Source organism: Narcine bancroftii, chromosome 3 (genome assembly GCF_036971445.1).
Source record: "Narcine bancroftii isolate sNarBan1 chromosome 3, sNarBan1.hap1, whole genome shotgun sequence".
NCBI classification, from domain to species: domain Eukaryota; kingdom Metazoa; phylum Chordata; class Chondrichthyes; order Torpediniformes; family Narcinidae; genus Narcine; species Narcine bancroftii.
This window is the reverse complement of record NC_091471.1, coordinates 313,726,218-313,743,609: the sequence shown is the minus strand read 5'-3', so window position 1 is coordinate 313,743,609 and position 17,392 is coordinate 313,726,218. Positions and strand designations below refer to the sequence as shown.

At 42.4% G+C, this 17,392-nt stretch overlaps 1 protein-coding gene across 1 annotated transcript; it reads right to left on the bottom strand.

Annotated features, from left to right (window-relative positions):
- Window positions 1-3,395: 3,395 nt before the first annotated feature.
- LOC138759072 (uncharacterized) lies at window positions 3,396-9,812 on the bottom strand. Its single transcript, XM_069928937.1, has 2 exons — window positions 4,100-9,812; window positions 3,396-3,994 (listed from the first exon to the last, which is right to left on the bottom strand). The coding sequence occupies exons 1-2, from the start codon at window positions 4,445-4,447 to the stop codon at window positions 3,578-3,580; spliced, it is 765 nt and encodes a 254-aa protein (XP_069785038.1). The 5' UTR covers window positions 4,448-9,812; the 3' UTR covers window positions 3,396-3,577.
- Window positions 9,813-17,392: the final 7,580 nt, after the last annotated feature.

Sequence of the window (17,392 nt, the reverse complement as noted above, 5' to 3'; positions counted from 1 at the left end):
AATATTCCAGAAATAACAAATCATAAAAATTTCTCTAAAATTCCAATGTAAATCCATCTTCTCCAGGTGATTTTCCACTTGGCATAGATTGTAACGCCTCCTTAAGTTCCAAATCAGTAAATGAACCATCCAAAGTCTTAATATCCTCTTCCTCTAATAAAGGTAAATTTAAATTCGACAAAAAACAATCAATCTGCTCCATATCCGAATTCCCTTCAGATAAAGTCCCGATGAAATGTACAAAATTCATCATTAATATCCTGTGGTTTATGTTATCTCTGAATTTCTCCTAACTGCATTCTAGGCACTTGTTCAGTTTCCAATTGCTAAGTTAAAACCGTATGTGCTCTGTCCCTCAACTCATAGTAGAGCTGTTTCCATCATTGAATTATTTTTTCACAATTGTATTATAACAAAGCTTCAATTTGGACAACTGTATTTTATTATCCTCAGTTGAATTTTTCTGAAATGTCTTCTCTAATGTTGCAATTTCTTTCTCTAAGTCCTGAATTTCTGCTATATATTGTTTCTTCACTTTTGCTGTGTAAGTAATAGTTTGACCTCGTAAATATCTTTTTTAAAGTATCCCATAACATAAAATTACTTTGAACTGATCCCTTATTCGTTTCTAAAAAAACCTAATCTGATCTCTTACAAGCGTAATAATTTCAGGTTTTTTTTAACAACGTTTCATTAAATCACCAACAATAACAGGTTTCCACCATCTCTGCGATACTACGTGAAATTAACAATAATGAGTGATCTGACAGAATCCTACTCTTATACTCAGCCTGTCTGATTCGACCCTGCAAATGGGCTGATACCAAAAAAAACTATTCTTGAAACCGAATCATGACGTGAGAATAAAAGGAAAAATCCTTTTCGGTCGGATTCCTCTGTTCCCATATTTCCACTAAATTTAAATCCCCCATCAACTCAGTTATTCTTTTCGCCATTTTGTTTTTTTTTCACAATTTTTCGAGATTTAATCAACAACAGATCCAAACAACAATTAAAATCTCCTCCAACCATAATATTCTCATTGATTGATTCAAATATAAAAATGCATCAGGAACAAAGTGAACATCATCTTCATTCAGTCCGTACAAATTCATCCAAGTCCAAGCCTCTGAAAATAGTTTCCAATTAACCTTCAAAACCCTCTCTACATGAGCAGAAAAAGATTCTAAAAAGGCACCTTTTTATGTATCTCCCGATAGTTTTTACCTGGCCCACCAGGAGTCACTGTTTTCACTTTTGTACATGGTTTTTCATTGTTTGAGAAGATTTTATAATTTGCAATGTTTTCCCGGGAATTTTAACAGCTCTTGGCTAATATTGTGAACTCCGAGTTGCGCACATATTGAAATATGAAAATAAAGTATCTATTTTGAGGAACAGAAGGAAAGGACACTGCTGGTGACACATCTCAGAGAGCAAAGGTGCAGGAAGGGGGAACATTGCAGAGTGCGTCGAAAGAACCAAACACTTGTTGATCCAAACCAAGACTTTTATTAACTAAAAGACTGGAGCATATCATAAGTGGGTCGACCAGTCCAGAATGACCTGGTCTGGCTAGGAGAAATCCTTTAAGACCTGCCAGTAGGTGTGGCTACACTCTCAGCCAATCACAGTCATCCTACAGTACACTCTGGACAGATACACATTGGTGTTAGAATCTGTACTATCAGGGGGAACGACCAGAAGGCAATTGCTGTGTTATGTGGCTTTCTGCAGGTGTGCAGAAATGCTGGGAAACAATTCTGGGGGCCATCTCTTTTTCTTCACCCGTTACAGAGCAGCAGGTAGCTGGGAGAAAACAGCAAGGCTGCAGAGAGACAGATAGATTAGGAGAATGGAAAAAGAAGAGGCCAGTGAATTCCAAAGTAGGAAAATGTCTGGTCATGAACTTTGGGAGAAGGAATAAAAGGGCAGATTATTATTGGATAGGGTGAACATTCAAAATTCTGGGGGAGATGGACCTTGGCATCGCCGTGCAGGATGCCCAATAGGTTAACTTCCATGTTGGTGGTCAATCAGCTGATTGGAATGTTGGTATTCATATCGCAAATAATAGGATATAAGAGCAGGGATGTGATGTTGAGGCTTAAGAAGGCACTGGCGAGGCAGCACCTGCAGTAGCGGAGAGAGTTTTGGGCTCCTTATTGAAGAAAGGATGTGCTGGCATTGCAGAAGATTCACAAGAATGATTCCTGGAATGAAAGGATTAATATATGAGGAAGGTTTGATGGATCTTGGACTATACTCCTTGGTGTTCAGAAGAATGATGAGTGGTAGGGGTCCTAAGAAGCACTTCGAATGTTGAGAAACCTGGATACAGTAGATGTGGTAAAATTATCTCCCATGTTAGAGGAGTCAAGGACAAGAGAGCACAACTTCAGGGTTGAAGGATTCCCACTAAAAACAGAGGTGCAGAGGGATTTCTTGACACACAGACTGCAGAACCTCTTGAATTTTTTAACTGGTGGCTGCAGTGACCAAATCATTGGGTGCATTTAATGCACTTCAACTCTGTCTGCTGCAACAGGGTGGATCTCCCAGTGGCCACCCATTTCAATGCTTACATGGCTGACCGTGGACTCAAGCACATTTAGATTCTGATGAAAACAATTCATTAAAACAGTAAAAGTTCAACCACAGCAACTGCTGGAATATAAGTTATACAAAACTGCTGGAAAAAGCAGGTCAGGAAGCAGAGAAACCAAGAACTGGAGAAGTAAGAAAACAAGTGTATTTGAATTGACAGGCTGGAGAAAACACAGAATAGGTGTTGGGAAATTTGCAAAGAAAGTCCTGGCCAAATAATGTAAGAAGCAGCCAAGTGGAACCACAAGATGCCCCTGTTATGCAATTTACCCAGGTGGCACATTTTTGTGGCCTTGTCTTGAGATGTGCATCTATATGTTGTGGTTAAAAACCCACCGTTAAGCTGGAGGAGCTCAGCCCGGATTTTCAGTGTCCATAGGAGATCAAGATATGTTCCCAACATTTCAGTCCTGAGCCCTTCTTCAAGGAATGAGCCAGATACAGGAACTCTTAGAAAAGGCACTTTCAGGTGGCCAAATGCCCCACTTGTAAAGCCGCATATAATGGCAATATGGGCTGCCGGAAGGCCACCTGAATGCGCAGGATGCGCCTGCCAAATGAACTTGGTAACCCTCCTCCGAGAGGTATAATCGGCACAACACAGAAATGCTGTGGTGCCGGGTGGAGGTGTTTGTTGTGTTTACCATTTTTGTTTTTGTTCTGCGGTGTTCAAGTGTGGAGTGTATTTGCAATGTGATTTGTCCGTTCCATGGTTTACATCTAGTTTAAACATAATGTGAAATGTTTACATTGCTATATCGAACTCAGATATTTATGAAGCAATAAGATTTCTCAAAAAATGTTTTTTATTACATTTTTGACAAGCACACAAGTCTCATTTATATGCAACCATTACTTCATGAGAACACATAACATGCCAGGCAGTAGGCTCATGTTGTCGCATTGGGTGGGGAGGGTGGAGGGGGGAACAAGTTGTGGAAATTAGGAGCTAGGTGGCAGGGTCATACCCTTACAGGATGGACAAAATGGCAGAATGGATGGCCTGGTGCCCATGGGCCTGCTGATTGTGACAATCTGTGCTAATGGGTGCAGGACCATCTGCTTCAACCAACGTCCACTCTGACAGAAAGTCTTCCTTGTTAATCTCACATATATTGTGCAGGACACAGCGAGCAAACACAACACCTGGGACTAAGGTGGTAGAGATATCCAGACGCTTGGACAGGCACCACCGGCAGCCATTTAGACGGCAATATGCATGTTCCACCACTATCCTTGCAGAATTAAGGGCCTTGTTAAATCTTTGCTGATCCAGATCCAGTCCTTGGTGCTGTGTGAACCCCTTCATCAGCCAATTTCGTAGTGGATATGCCAGATGACCCACAAGATGCGCTGGAACCTCCACTCCATTAACATCCTTGGACACCTGCAGGCACAACAATGGAGAATGTTGTTAATTCATACACATGACCGTTGACACAATAAGCATACATAAGATTGACACATGGAGCTTTGTAGGGTGAACACTCACGTCAGGTGGGAAGTGGTATCCGCCCTGGTCCTCTTCCTTTCTATACAGAGGAGAGTTGGTAAGCACTCGGGCATCATGGGTACTGCCCGGCCAACAAACACATCTGAGAAGCTGTAACGTGAATGGAAAGCACAGTGAAGTGATAGACATTGAGATGTGATGTGATAAAGACCAATAAAGGCTTAGCTCACCAGAATCTGTGGTCGACCACCGCTTGCAGAACCATTGAATGCCAGCCTTTGCGATTGTAGTAGGCTGCAGCATGCAAGCTGGGGGCAATAATGGGAATATGTGATCCATCAATGGCACCGGCACACATTGGGTATCCCCTTTGCACCAAGCTGTCATTGGTCTCCTGGAGACGTGTTCCAATGGGCAGGGACATGAGACGTTTACCGAGGAACTTCGTCAAGGCGGCCGTCACCACCTGCACCACCATGCACACGGTGCTGATGCCTATTCCAAAGATGGGACTGATGGATCGATACTCACAAGGGGTGGCATACCAGCGCAGAGCCACAGCTAATCGAAATCCCGGCTCCATGGTTGCTGCGCCTGGTCTATGCGGCTTCAGGTGAGGTTCTTAGAGTTCCAGCACGAAGTGAAAGGTGCCATGCGACATACGAAAGTGTTTCCTCCATTCAGCAACATCAAATTTGGTGTGGTCATTTCTCCAGAACTCAGTGCCCTGGGATCAGTTCAACCTCCAGAGAGACCCATGTGTCACTGACATGCATCATTCACCTTCGTCTGTGAACAATGGTGGGCGAAACCTCTGAGCAGAAACAATTTCAAGCTGGCACTGGAAGGTGTTGTTAAGGTTACTGAACGCTTACTGTAGCTTTTGACAATTCACATCTGATAGGTAATAGACTCAATCAGCTGTGTTTGGGCGGGAAACCAATATATGAATGGGCTGCCTTTTGGAGCTTGGGACCCTGTTGGGAAGAATTGATCATTGAACCCTGTCTGGAAGATTTGCTGGCCTAAAGACTTGTATTTTCTCACCCACTCTGGAAGCCTGTGAGTGAGTAAAACCTGTACTGGTTGTATTTTCATCGGAATTTATAGCTATCCTATAAATACAAACTTCTCCATGTCCGCCACAAGAGTGGGGATCTCCCAGTGGCCACCTGCTTCAATTCCCCATCCCATTCTCTTGCTGACAGCCTGTTCATGGTCTTGTCGTGACTGCAAAAGGTGGTGCTACTGAAATGAAGCACCTCCACACAGCATGAAGTGAACCAGTAACTGCCTTTATATGAACCTCTCGTGCTGCTTTTAGGGGACGACCTCATTCCTCTCTGGGGTGCGCTGGTCTAGGGGAGTGATGTCAGTGCGTTGCGGAGTTGCTGCAACCAGGATGTGGCGACATCTCCCAGGCAACATGTGTCACCAAATGCATGCTTCTCATGAGAAGGGAAGGGGGGCCTATGCCATCTTGTACCAACTGACTGGGACAGCGATTCGGCCCGCCTGACCACATGGTCGCTCGGCCTGCTATGAAAAACCTCATCCCTATCACATCCAATTAACACCTTTTGTTGGGCTGGATTTGTCCCCTAACCAGAATTCTGAGCCTTTCTGAGATTTCCTGCTTCTGGGTTATTCTGTTTATTCCTTGAAGAAGGGCTCAGGCCTGAATGCTGGAAAGAATAGCTGAGTTCCTTCAGCATGTCAGTGTGTTTGTAATTATAAGCACAGCGTCTGCAGACTTCTGTGTTTCACTCATCTTTATTTGTAATACAAAGAACTGATGTTGGCAGTGGTGGTGGGGAGAGAGTGGGGGGTGGGGAACCATCTGATGGCATCCTCATTAGTACCTGGACCTACCACTTTGTGTCAGCCTATCCCAACAACTGGGAGCTACAACCCTGCGACATCCCATAGAATTAGAGGACTAACAGTAGATCTGTGTGGAAAGAAGAACCTTAGCTGCTTCTTGCCCTTTCGTGTAAGACTTTATTCGTAATAAATGATCGACCACAAAAAACCCTGTTCCAAGTCTCTTTCAGCCCTTAGTATCATGTCCATACATTCCCATCATTGAACATTTTACATGCGCTCTCTGTTTGCACTCGGATGGTGAGTGGGAGCAGTTCCTTTGGTGGTCCAACCTTCTCCCGACCCCTGCAGAGAAGCTGTTCTTCATCCTGCTGATGCTGGTTCTGATCCTCCTTTCTCTTCCTTGATGGGAGCAGCTGAGAGATGCTGTGGGCAGGGTCAAAGGGCTTCTCCAGGATTTGGCATGGCCTCTTCAGACAAGGATCCTGCTAGATCACACTGATGGGGAAGAGGGAGACTCCAGTGATCCTCTCTGTTGCTCTGAGGGTCCTGTGGATTGACTCCAATCCATTTCTCTGCAAGGACCCTCTCATCCAGTTTAGTTTGTACTTGCGTGGTGTTTCAAGGTCCCTCGGCCTGACGGAGATTGCCGATTCTATCGCATCTGCTGATTCCAAACGACCTTAGTTCCTCCGTCCTGTCGGGTCAGTCCGATTTAATGTTTCTCATCTTTTGTTTGATTTTTTAAGATTGTGTAGTGGATGTGTGTGGGGTATAAGTGCATGGGTGCTTGTGGGTGGGTATATGTGTGAGCGTGTGTAAGAAGGGGTGTGAGGGACAGTGTGTGTGTGTGTGTGTGTGTGTGTGTGTGTGTGTGTGTGTGTGTGTGAGGGAGTGGGAGTGTCTGTTGGCATTTGGGTGTGTGTGGTAGTGTGTGTGTGCGTGCATGTATGTGGGGGTTTTATTTACAGTGAAAAAGTATATACAGAATATTTACAATATATACAGAATATATACAGAAGAGTGAACAAATATATACAAATATATCAACGATCAAATATATACAGAACATATGTACAAAGCACAACATCGACGTCAAATGAAAAGAACTCGACAAAATTATCTCACTTATCGAACACGTCCCTGATATAAAAGCACATCTACCAATTTGCCCCGAAATAGTTGGGGTTGTGTGTGGGATTTGGGATGTGTGTGTGGAGTTGTGTGGAATTGGGTGTGTGTTTGTGGACTGCATGTTCGGGTATTGGGGTGTTGGATGGAACGTGTGAGTGGATGTGTGTGGTGTGTGTGGGTGAGATTGTGCGGTGGATGTGTGTGGGTTATATGTGCATGGTTGCTTGTGGGTGGGAATGTGTGTGGGCGTGTGTAAGAAGGGGTGTGGGGGAGGGTGTGTGTGTGAGGGTGCGTGTGCAGATATGTGGGGCTTTTGTTTACAGTGAAAAAGTATATACAGAATATATACAATATATACAGAATATATACAGAACAGTGAACAAATATATACAAATATATCAACGATCAAATATATACAGAACATTTGCACAAAGCACAACATCGACGTCAAATGGAAGGAACTCGACAAAATTAACTCACTTATGGAACACGTCCCTGATAGAAAAGCACATCTTCCAATTTGCCCCAAAATCATTGGGATGTGTGTCTGGAGTTTTGTGGGATTGGGGTGTGTGTTTGGGGTCTGCATGTGGGGTTATGGAGGGAATGGGTGAGGGGTTGTGTGTGGGGTGTGTGGGTAGGATTGTGTGGTGGATATGTGTGGAGTGTATGTGCTTGGGTCCTTTTGGGTAGGTATGTGTGTGGGCGTGTGTAAGAAGGGGTGTGAGGGAGGTTGTGTGTATGTATGTGTGCGTGTGGGAGGGTGTGGGAGTGGGTATGTGTGCGTGTGTGCATTTCCTTCTTTCCATTTTCCATAAGTGAACAAATATATGCAGACATTTGTACAAAGCACAACATCGACGTCAAATGGAAGGAACTCGACAAAATTATCTCACTGATAGAACATGTCGCTGATATAAAAGAACATCTTCCAATTTGCCCCGAAATAATTGGGGGGACCTATCCTGAACGATTTTCAGAACCTTTCATTCTAAATCCCGACTTCCAGACCCATATTATATTCGTCTAGGAACAAAGTCTACTTTAAATACAAGAATCTGGTTCGGAGACGGGATTAAGGGGAGAGGGAGAAAAGAGATTCTATTGGAGTGTGGATGTGTGTGTGTGTGGGGTCACTGTGGGAGTTGTCTGAGTGTGTGGATTGAGTGTGTGGGAAGTGGATGTGAGAGGTTTGTGTGGGGTGAGTGTTTGGTAAGTGTGGGGATGTGGGGTGTGTGTGTAAGTGGGAGTGTGTGTGGGAAGTGTGTGTAAGTATGTGGGTGTGTGGGGTGTGTGTGGGAATTGTGTGTGGTCTGTGTGTTGTGTGGAGTCAGTGTGGAAGGTGTCTGAGTGTGTGGGAAGTGTGTTTGTGGGTGTGTGTGAGAGGTGTGTGTGGGGTGTGTGTAAGTGGGAGTGTGTGGGTTGTATGTGAGGATTAGTGTAGGGGGCTGTGTGGGGGTGTCTGAGTGTGTGGATGGGGGGTGAGAGTGTGTGGGATGGGTGGATGGGGGTGTGGAGGGGAGTGTGTTGTGGGGTATGTGTGTGGGAGTGTGTATGAGGGGTATGTGTGTGTGGGTTATGTGTGGTGTGTGTTTGTGAGGGATGTGTGTTTGTGGGGGGTGGATGTGTAGGGAGTGCGGTGTGTGGGGGTGGGTGTGTGTAAGGTGTGTTAATGTGGTGTGTGTGTGTGAGGGATGGGTGTGTGTGGGAAGTGTGTGTAGATGTGTGTTTGTGAGAATATGTGTAGGGGGCAGTGTGGGGGTGTCTGAGTGTGTGGATGTGTGGGTGGGGGGTGAGAGTGTGTGGGATGGGTGGAGAGATGGTGTGGAGGGGTGTGTGTTGTGGGGCATGTGTGAGGGTGTGTGTATGAGGGGTGTGGGTGTGGGTTATGTGTGGTGTGTGTTTGTGAGGGATGTGTGTTTGTGGAGGGTGGATGTGTAGGGAGTGGGGTATGTGGGGGGTGGGTGTGTGTATAGTGTGTTAGTGTGGGGTGTGTGTGTGTGAGTGATGGGTGCGAGAGGGGTGTGTGTGGGAAATGTGTGTAGATGAGTGTTTGTGAAGATAAGTGTAGGGGCTGTGTGGGGGTGTCTGAGTGTGTGGGTGGGGGGTGAGAGTGTGTGTGAGATGGGTGGGTGGGTGTTGTGGAGGGGTGTGTGTTGTGGGGTATGTGTGTGGCAGTGTGTGTGGGTTATGTGTGGTGTGTGTTTGTGAGGGATGTGTGTTTGTGGGGAGTGGGTGTGTGGGGAGTGGGGTGTGTGGGGGTGGGTGTGTGTATGGTGTGTTAATGTGGGAAGTGTGTGTAGATGTGTGTTTGTGAGAATATGTGTAGGGGGCAGTGTGGGGGTGTCTGAGTGTGTGGATGTGTGGGTGGGGGGTGAGAGCGTGTGGGATGGGTGGAGAGATGGTGTGGAGGGGTGTGTGTTGTGGGGCATGTGTGAGGGTGTGTGTATGAGGGGTGTGGGTTATGTGTGGTGTTTGTGAGGGGTGTGTGTGTGGTTGTGAGGGGTGTGAGTTTGTGGGGGATGGGTGTATGGGGAGTGTGTGAGGGGTGTGGGTTTGGGGTGTGTGTGGGGGTGTGTATGTGTGAGTGGGTGTGTGTGGCAGGGTGAGTGTGTGTGTCAGTGTCTGTGTGGGGCACCAACGTATATAGGACATGGCAAGCATTGCATGCGCCCCCACCCTGCTTGTCAGCGCTACTTCCATCCCCATACTTGTCAATGATGACGTCATCTTGCACCCCTTGACACATCAGCGATGGCACCAACCTCCCTCCCTCAATCAGCGATGGCACCAACCTCCCTCCCTCCATCAGCGATGGCACCACCCCCCTCCTTCCATCAGCGATGGCACCAACCTCCCTCCCTCCATCACCGATGGCACCAACCTCCCTCCCTCCATCAGCGATGGCACCACCCCCCCTCCTTCCATCAGCGATGGCACCAACCTCCCTCCCTCCATCAGCGATGGCACCACCCCCCTCCCTCCATCAGCGATGGCACCAACCTCCCTCCCTCCATCAGCGATGGCACCAACCCCCCTCCCTCCATCAGCGATGGCACCAATCCACCTCCCTCCATCAGCGAAGGCACCACCCCCTCCCTCCATCAGCGACAGCACCAACCCCCCTCCCTCCATCAGCGAAGGCACCACACCCCCTCCCTCCATCAGCGACGGCACCAACCCCCCTCCCTCCATCAGCGACGGCACCACCCCCTCCCTCCATCAGTGATGGCACCAATGCCCTCACCCACACCTCCCCATGGGTCAGCGACTGCACCAATGCCCTCACTTCCACCATGGGCGCTATTTTGGGGTTTGTGTGTGTGGGGAATTTGGGTAAGTCTCTGATGTTTGGGGATGTGAGTATGGTGTGTATGTGTGGTGGGTTAGTGTGTGTTGTGGGTTAGAGTGTGGGGTGGATTTGAGTGTGGGGGTTGTTTGTGTTTGTGTGGTGTTTTTGTGTGAGTTTGTGTGTGTTAGGGGTTTTGTGCTTGTGTGGTGTTTATGAGTGGGGTTTGTGTGTGTGTGGGATTTGAATATAGAGAGTGTGTGTGTGGGTATGGGATGTGTGGCTTGTGTGGGGTTTGCATATGGAGGGTTGGTGTGTGTGTGTGTGTGTGTGTGTGTGTGTGATATACGTGGAGGGAATGTGTGTGTGTCTGTGTGTGAGCGCATGAGTGTGGGGGAAATATGTGTGGGGTGGTGTGGGTGGGTGGATTTGCGGGTTTGTGTGTGAGGGGGTTGTATGAGGGAGTGTGTGTGTGGGCGTATTTATGGCTTGTGTGTGTGTGTAGGGGTATGTGGTTCGGGATGTGTGTGTAGGGCCATGTGAGTGGGAGTGCATGTGTGAGGGACTTGTGTGGGAAGGTGTTTGTGCAGGGTCGCATTAGTGCGTGTGCATGGTGGGATTTGTCTGGCAATGTTTGTGTCAAGGGTGTGAAGGGTGTGTGTGCGGAGAAATAAGTGTGGCAGTGCATGCGAGGGAGAGAGTGTGTAGGGGGCATGATTGGGAATGGGTTTGTGCGTGGGTTGTGTGTGCAGGGGTGTGAATGCGGTGGTGAATATGGAGGGGCGTCCATGTGCTGGGTGTGTATGTGGGGTATGTGTTTGGGGGATGGGTGGAGGTCTATGAATGGGTGTGTGTGTGGTTTGTGTTGGGTGTGTGTGGGACGGGTATGTTATTGTTTTTGTGGGGAAGTCTGTAGGGTTATGATTGTGTGGGGTGTGTATGTGGGGAGTGAGTGGGGGATGTCCATTGGGGCCATGTTTTTTGGGGCAGATGTGTAGGGTTGTATTGTGTGAGTGTGCGTGTATGTGTGTGTGTAGGTGGGTGTTGATTTTGTGTTGGTTGTGTGTGGGAGGTGGTCAAGTGTGAAGGTGTGTGTGTTTGGGTGTGTGTGTGAGAGGTATATGGGGTGTGGGTGGGTGTGTGTGGGGGGGACTGTGTGTGTGAAAGGATGTGTGTACGGGTATGTGTGTGGGAGGTTTATCTGTGTAGGGGTTGTATTGTGTGAGTGTGCGTGTATGTGTGTGTGTAGCTGGGTGTTGATTTTGTGTTGGTTGTGTGTGGGAGGTGGTCAAGTGTGAAGGTGTGTGTGTGTTTGGGGGTGTGTGTGAGAGGTATATGGGGTGTGGGTGGGTGTGTGTGGGGGGGACTGAGTGTGAGAGGATGTGTGTACGGGTATGTGTGTGGGAGGTTTATCTGTCCAGGGGTTGTATCGGGTGAGTGTGAGTGTGCGTTTATGTGTGGGATGTGTGGCTGGGAGTTGATTTTGTGAGTTGTGTGTGGGAGGTGGTCATGTGTGAAAGTGTGTGTGAGGGGTGTATGTGGGAGGTGTTTCTGGGTTGTGCGTCGGGGTATATGTGTAGGTGTGGTGTGTGGGAAGGGGATTGTGGGTGCATTGGGTGTTTGTGGAGTGAGGGTGTGGAAGGTGTGTATGAGTGTCGAAGGGTGTTTGTGTATATCTGTCAGAGGTTGTGTGTGGGGGAGTATGTGTATGGGGGATATGTGTGTGTGTGTGCGCAGAGTGTATGTTTGGGAGTTTGTGAGCGTGAGGGTGTGTTCCTGGGATGTGTATGTGTGTGTGGGGTGTGCATGTGGGAGGTGTGTGATTGTGGGGGGTGTGAGTCGGGGCTTGTATGTGTGGAATGTGTGTCTGGGGATGTGTGTTGGGGGTTGTGGGTAGGGTGTGTGTGTGGGAGGTGTGTGATTGTTGGGGTATGTGTCTGGGGTATGTGTCTCGAGTGTGTTGCAGTTTTTTCAGGGGGGGGTCTAGTGTTTTTTATTGTTGGTTGAGGGTTTTTGTTTAAGTTAATTGTGAAAGATTGGGTGCCATTGTGTAAGTTGTAATAAGTAATTTAAGTTTTACAATTGTTAATGTTAAGGGTTTAAATCACCCAATAAAAAGGCAATGTGTGATAGATTATATTAAGAAGCTAAAAGTAGGGATCGTGGCAAGATAGCGTAGAGTCTAGACATGTAATCTCGACCTCTCTGGCCAGATTTTTAAATACCTGTTTTTTAACCCTTTGTTTTCAAGTTTAAACTTTTTAAATTTTAGTTTAAAGTATCAAGCAATTATTATGGCCACTAATGGTAAAAAGATTAAACCTCAAGTTCATAAGAATATACATTTTCGAAGTGCTGAGGATCTGGGGACTAGACGACCTGAAACAGCCCCTGGCTCAATTTCTTCATTGCCTAGACCCCAAAGATTTCCTGTGCGGGCTGAAAAAAAATCTATTGCTACCAAATGAAGGATGGCGCTGGAATTACCCATTCCCCGGAAGAAGGTGCGTGTTCCCAAGAAGTAGAAAGCCTTTTGATTTCAATGGAGGGAGCACACAGGAAAATGTCTCCATTGTTGGAAATGCATCAGGTCGACGTCGATTCAATCCAGTTAAAGAAGTTTTGTGACATAAAGGTTATAAGTCTACTTTTCGTTACCCTGCAGTGTTGAAGGTGTTTTACGGAGTCTATCAATTTTGGTTTTTTGAAACTGATTGTGAAGCAATAATTTTTGCTGACTCATGGCCAGATATAAGAGGACAAAGACATAGTCCAGCATTATCTCCTAAAGAAAACTTTGGTAGCTCTGGAAAAGGAAGAAATGGCAAAAATGGGAAAAAAACAGGAATGGAAAGAGTCCAACTTCTGAAATGGGATTTTCAAGATTGGAGTCTTTTGGGTTAAAAGAATTTTCTTATTCTATTTTTTCTTTTGTTCTTATAATATTTTGATGTTACTGACTGTTTGGCTGGGCAAGGAGAGATTTGGACTTTCTTTACTAGTCATCAGCCACTGGTGGGTGACCCACACCCAATTTTTGTTTAGGGGATTACTACCTTTTGGTAGTTTTTTTTTGGGGGGGGGGGTTTCTTTTTTTTTTCTTTTTCTTTATTTTTAATTTTTTTTTATTTTTAATTTTTTTTTAGTTTTTAATTTGTGATTTTTTTATTGGAGGGCCTATATACATTAATTTGAGTTTTTATATAAAGATATTATTGGTATTTAGTAATAATAGTAGATATATCAAAGTTGAGGTTTGCTACTTTTAATGTTCGAGGATTAAATAGTTAGGTTAAACGTAAGAGGGTCTTGGCATATATTAAGAAAATGAAAATTGATATTGCTTTTTTACAAGAAACACATTTGAATGTGAAGGAAAGCGTGAAATTAAAAAGGAACTGGGTTGGGCATGTATATTCTTCTTCATTTAATTCTAAGGCTAAAGATGTAGCTATTTTGATACGTAAAAATGTATCTTTTGAATTACAATCAAAGGAGAAAAAGGCAGAAAAAATAAAAATTTAAAGAAGCTAAAAGTAGATATTGTATTTTTGCAAAGGACTCATTTGACAGAAAAAGAACATTTGAAGTTGAAGAGAGATTGGTCAGGACATGTAATTTTTTCTTCATTAAACTCTAAAACTAGAGGCGTGGTGATATTAGTTAATTAAAAAAAACTTTTTGCTGTGGATTTTTTTTTGATAATGTTGGAAGAGTACTGATTGTTAATTGGAAGATTTTTTTCTGAAAGTTGGACTTTAATGTATGTTTATGCACCAAATGAAGATGATCAGACATTTTTTTCAGGGACATTTTTAAATTCGAATCAGGCATATGGGAATGTGTTAGTCGGAGTAGATTTTAACTGTTGTTTGGATCCCTTGTTGGACAAATCTCCAAAAATTGTTGAAAGAACTAAAATGGCAAAAAGACTGTTTAAGATGATGGAGGATTTAAATTTAGTGGAAATTTGGAGGAAATTAAATCCAACTGAGAAAGATTATTCACTTTATTCAGCTCGGCATAATTCTTTCTCTAGAATAAATGTATTTTTGATTTCTGTGCATTTACAAGTAGATTTAATTTTGCAGAATATAAAAGTAGGTTATTCTCATATCCTTCATTAAATGTTTAGGGACTGAATTAACTGAGACAGCTTATCGATGGAGGTTTAATGAAAAGTTATTGAAGAGACCAGATTTCATTTAGTAGATGAGAGATCAAATTATTTTTTATTTACAAATGAAAGAAAATTCAGTTCAAAGTAAATTTATTTTGTGGGATGCTTTAAAAGCATATTTGAGGGGACAAATTATTAGCTATACAACTAAGAGAGAAAAAAACTATTTATTTGTAAGTTTAAATTTGGAAAAGGAAATCGAAGGCTTGGAGAAAAAAATTTAAAAAAATTATACAGAGGATGAAAGGATAAATTTATCTAAAGTGAAATTACGTTATAATTTACAAACGTATAAATATGAGCAAATGATGTTGGAGTCTAAACAATGTTATTATCAATTGGGAGAAAGAGTGCATATGGTTTGGCATGGCAACATAAAACTGAGCAAGTATCAAGGACAATTAATGCTATTAGGAAGAATGGAGAAATTACATAAATGAATACTGATGAATTTTTAAAATTTAATGAAAATTTATATATGTCAGAGGGTTATCAAAAAATGGATCAAATTGATTTATTTTTATCTAGTTTAAATTTGCCAGTGTTGAATGAATTTGAGGTAAAGAATTTAGATATTTTATTTACTGAATTAGAATTGAGAGAAGCTTTGCAATCGATGCCTGATGGGAAATCTCCTGGAGAGGATGGATTTAAGGTGGTGTTTTATAAAAAATTTAATGATTTATTATTTCCATTATATAAAGATGTTTTGAAACAAGCAACTAAAATGGATGTATTTCCAGAATCTTTCTCAAAAGCATTGATTACAGTTATACCTAAAAAAAGAAAGGAACTCTTTAAAAGTGTCACCTTACAGACCGATATCATTATTAAATGTTGATTATAGATTGGTGTCAAAAGTTTCAGATAATAGGTTAGTGAATTATTTGCCAATTTTTTTTACGTAACAATCTGGTAGGGTTTGTCAAAGACAATGTAGTTAAATTGTCATCAGATAATATAGTTAAATTGATTTCATTAATTAATGCTAAAAACAACAAGATAATCAACCAACGGATATATCTTTGGATGCTGAGAAGGCATTTGATCGAGTTGAGTGGAAGTTTTTGTTTAAAGTATTGGAAAAATTTAATTTTGTTCCATTTTTTAGGGGTTGTGTTAGGGCTTTATATGCAGAACTTACGACAAGGGTAATAACGAATGGTGAGATTTCAAAATCTTTTAATTTATCTTGTTCTACAAGACAGGGTTTTCCTCTTTCACCTGCTTTACTTGCTTTGGTGACAGAACCTTTACCTCAGGCTGTTTGACATGATTTTGGTGTTAGAGGACTTAAAGTGAGAGAAAATGAAAATAAAATTAGCTTATTTACACATGATGTTTTTGTATATTTAACTAATCCAAAAACTTCACTAAAATTATCACAGGACTTGTTGAATAAGTATGGTAAATTATCGGGATATGAGATTAATTGGGAAAAGAGTGAGGTTTTACCAATAGCAGAAGAAGATTTTATGGATTGTAGACAAATTACTAAATTTAGATGGTCAAATAAAATTAAATATTTAGGAATAGTTGTAAATAAAAATGATCATGAATTATTTATTTTGCATTATGTACCTTTATGAAATAAGGTTAAAATTGATTTAGATAAGTGGAAAGATTTACCACTGACCTTAATAGGAAGAGTGAATTGCATAAAGATGAACATTTATGCTCGAGTACAATACTTTTTTCAATCTATTCCTTGCATAGTTGGGTTATTCTTATGGAAAGGTAAATTATCGAGGGTTTCTTTCCAAAAATGGACTTGGCATTATAAATTGGGTGGTTTGCAATTACATTGTTTTTATAATTATTATGAGGTGGCACCGATGAAGTTTATTAATTGGTTATTTGATAATCAACAATCTCCTAGGTGGGCAAAGATAAAGATGGCTCAGATTTTGGAAAATAATATTAATCATTTCATTTATAAATGGAATCCTTTATTGTTACAAGAATTTAAATTATCCGTTTTTCGACATATAATGAATATTTGGTAAAATCGCAATTTAATTCTTGATTCTATCGGAATAGTTTCGATAAGATCACCATTATATCAGAATAAATTAATTCCCTTTTCATGATAGAATCCTTACTTAAAAGATTGGGAAATTAAAGGATTAGTGAATGTAATAGATTGTTTTGAAGCAGGGAGGTTTTGTTCATTTAAAAGGTTGCAGGAAAGATATGGTATTGCATCAAATTCTTTGTTTATTACCAACTTTGAGATTATTTAAAGAAGAATTATGGGAAGGAAATAAATTTACCAGGTCAAAAGAAATTTGAATTATTAATTGCAGATAAAGGTGAAAAATGCTTTATTTCTGATATGTATAGGTTGTTGCAGGAGAAAATGGAAAAAGACAAATGGGAAAGAATTAAATATTATTTTGACATGGGAGGAATGGTCAAAACTGTGTGTTGACGGTGTTACCAAGTTAATTAATGTGAGGTATACTATGGTCAATTAGAATTTTTTGCATCAATTATATTCAACCCCTGAGAAATTGAAGAGATATGGATTCAGTTTAACAGATTTCTGTTTTAGATGTAGAGAGCAGAAAGTTACTTTTGTACATTCAGTTTGGTCGTGAAAGAAAATTAAGCATTTTTGGGAGGAAATTATAAAATTTTTGAGGGATTTGTTTCAAAGGGATATTTAATGGATCCAAAAATATGTTTGTTGGGTTATGTTAATGTTCCATTTGTTGATTCAAAATGCCTAAACCATATTTGGCTTTGTTAAGATTTGGGTTAGCAGTAGTGAGAAAATATATAGCTGTCACATGGAAGAATATAAACTTGCAAAGATGGCATAACGGATTGCACTCTTGTCTATATTTAGAAAAATTAACATATAATGTAAGTAATTATTCTTTTTTATTTATATGTGGTGTTT

Coding starts and splice junctions, on each gene's coding strand:
- LOC138759072 (XM_069928937.1), bottom strand. CDS start 4,447: ATGACAGCTTGGTGCAAAGGGGATACCCAATGTGTGCCGGTGCCATTG. Junction 3,995..4,099: donor GATACCACTTCCCACCTGAC/GTGAGTGTTCAC, acceptor TTGTGCCTGCAG/GTGTCCAAGGATGTTAATGG.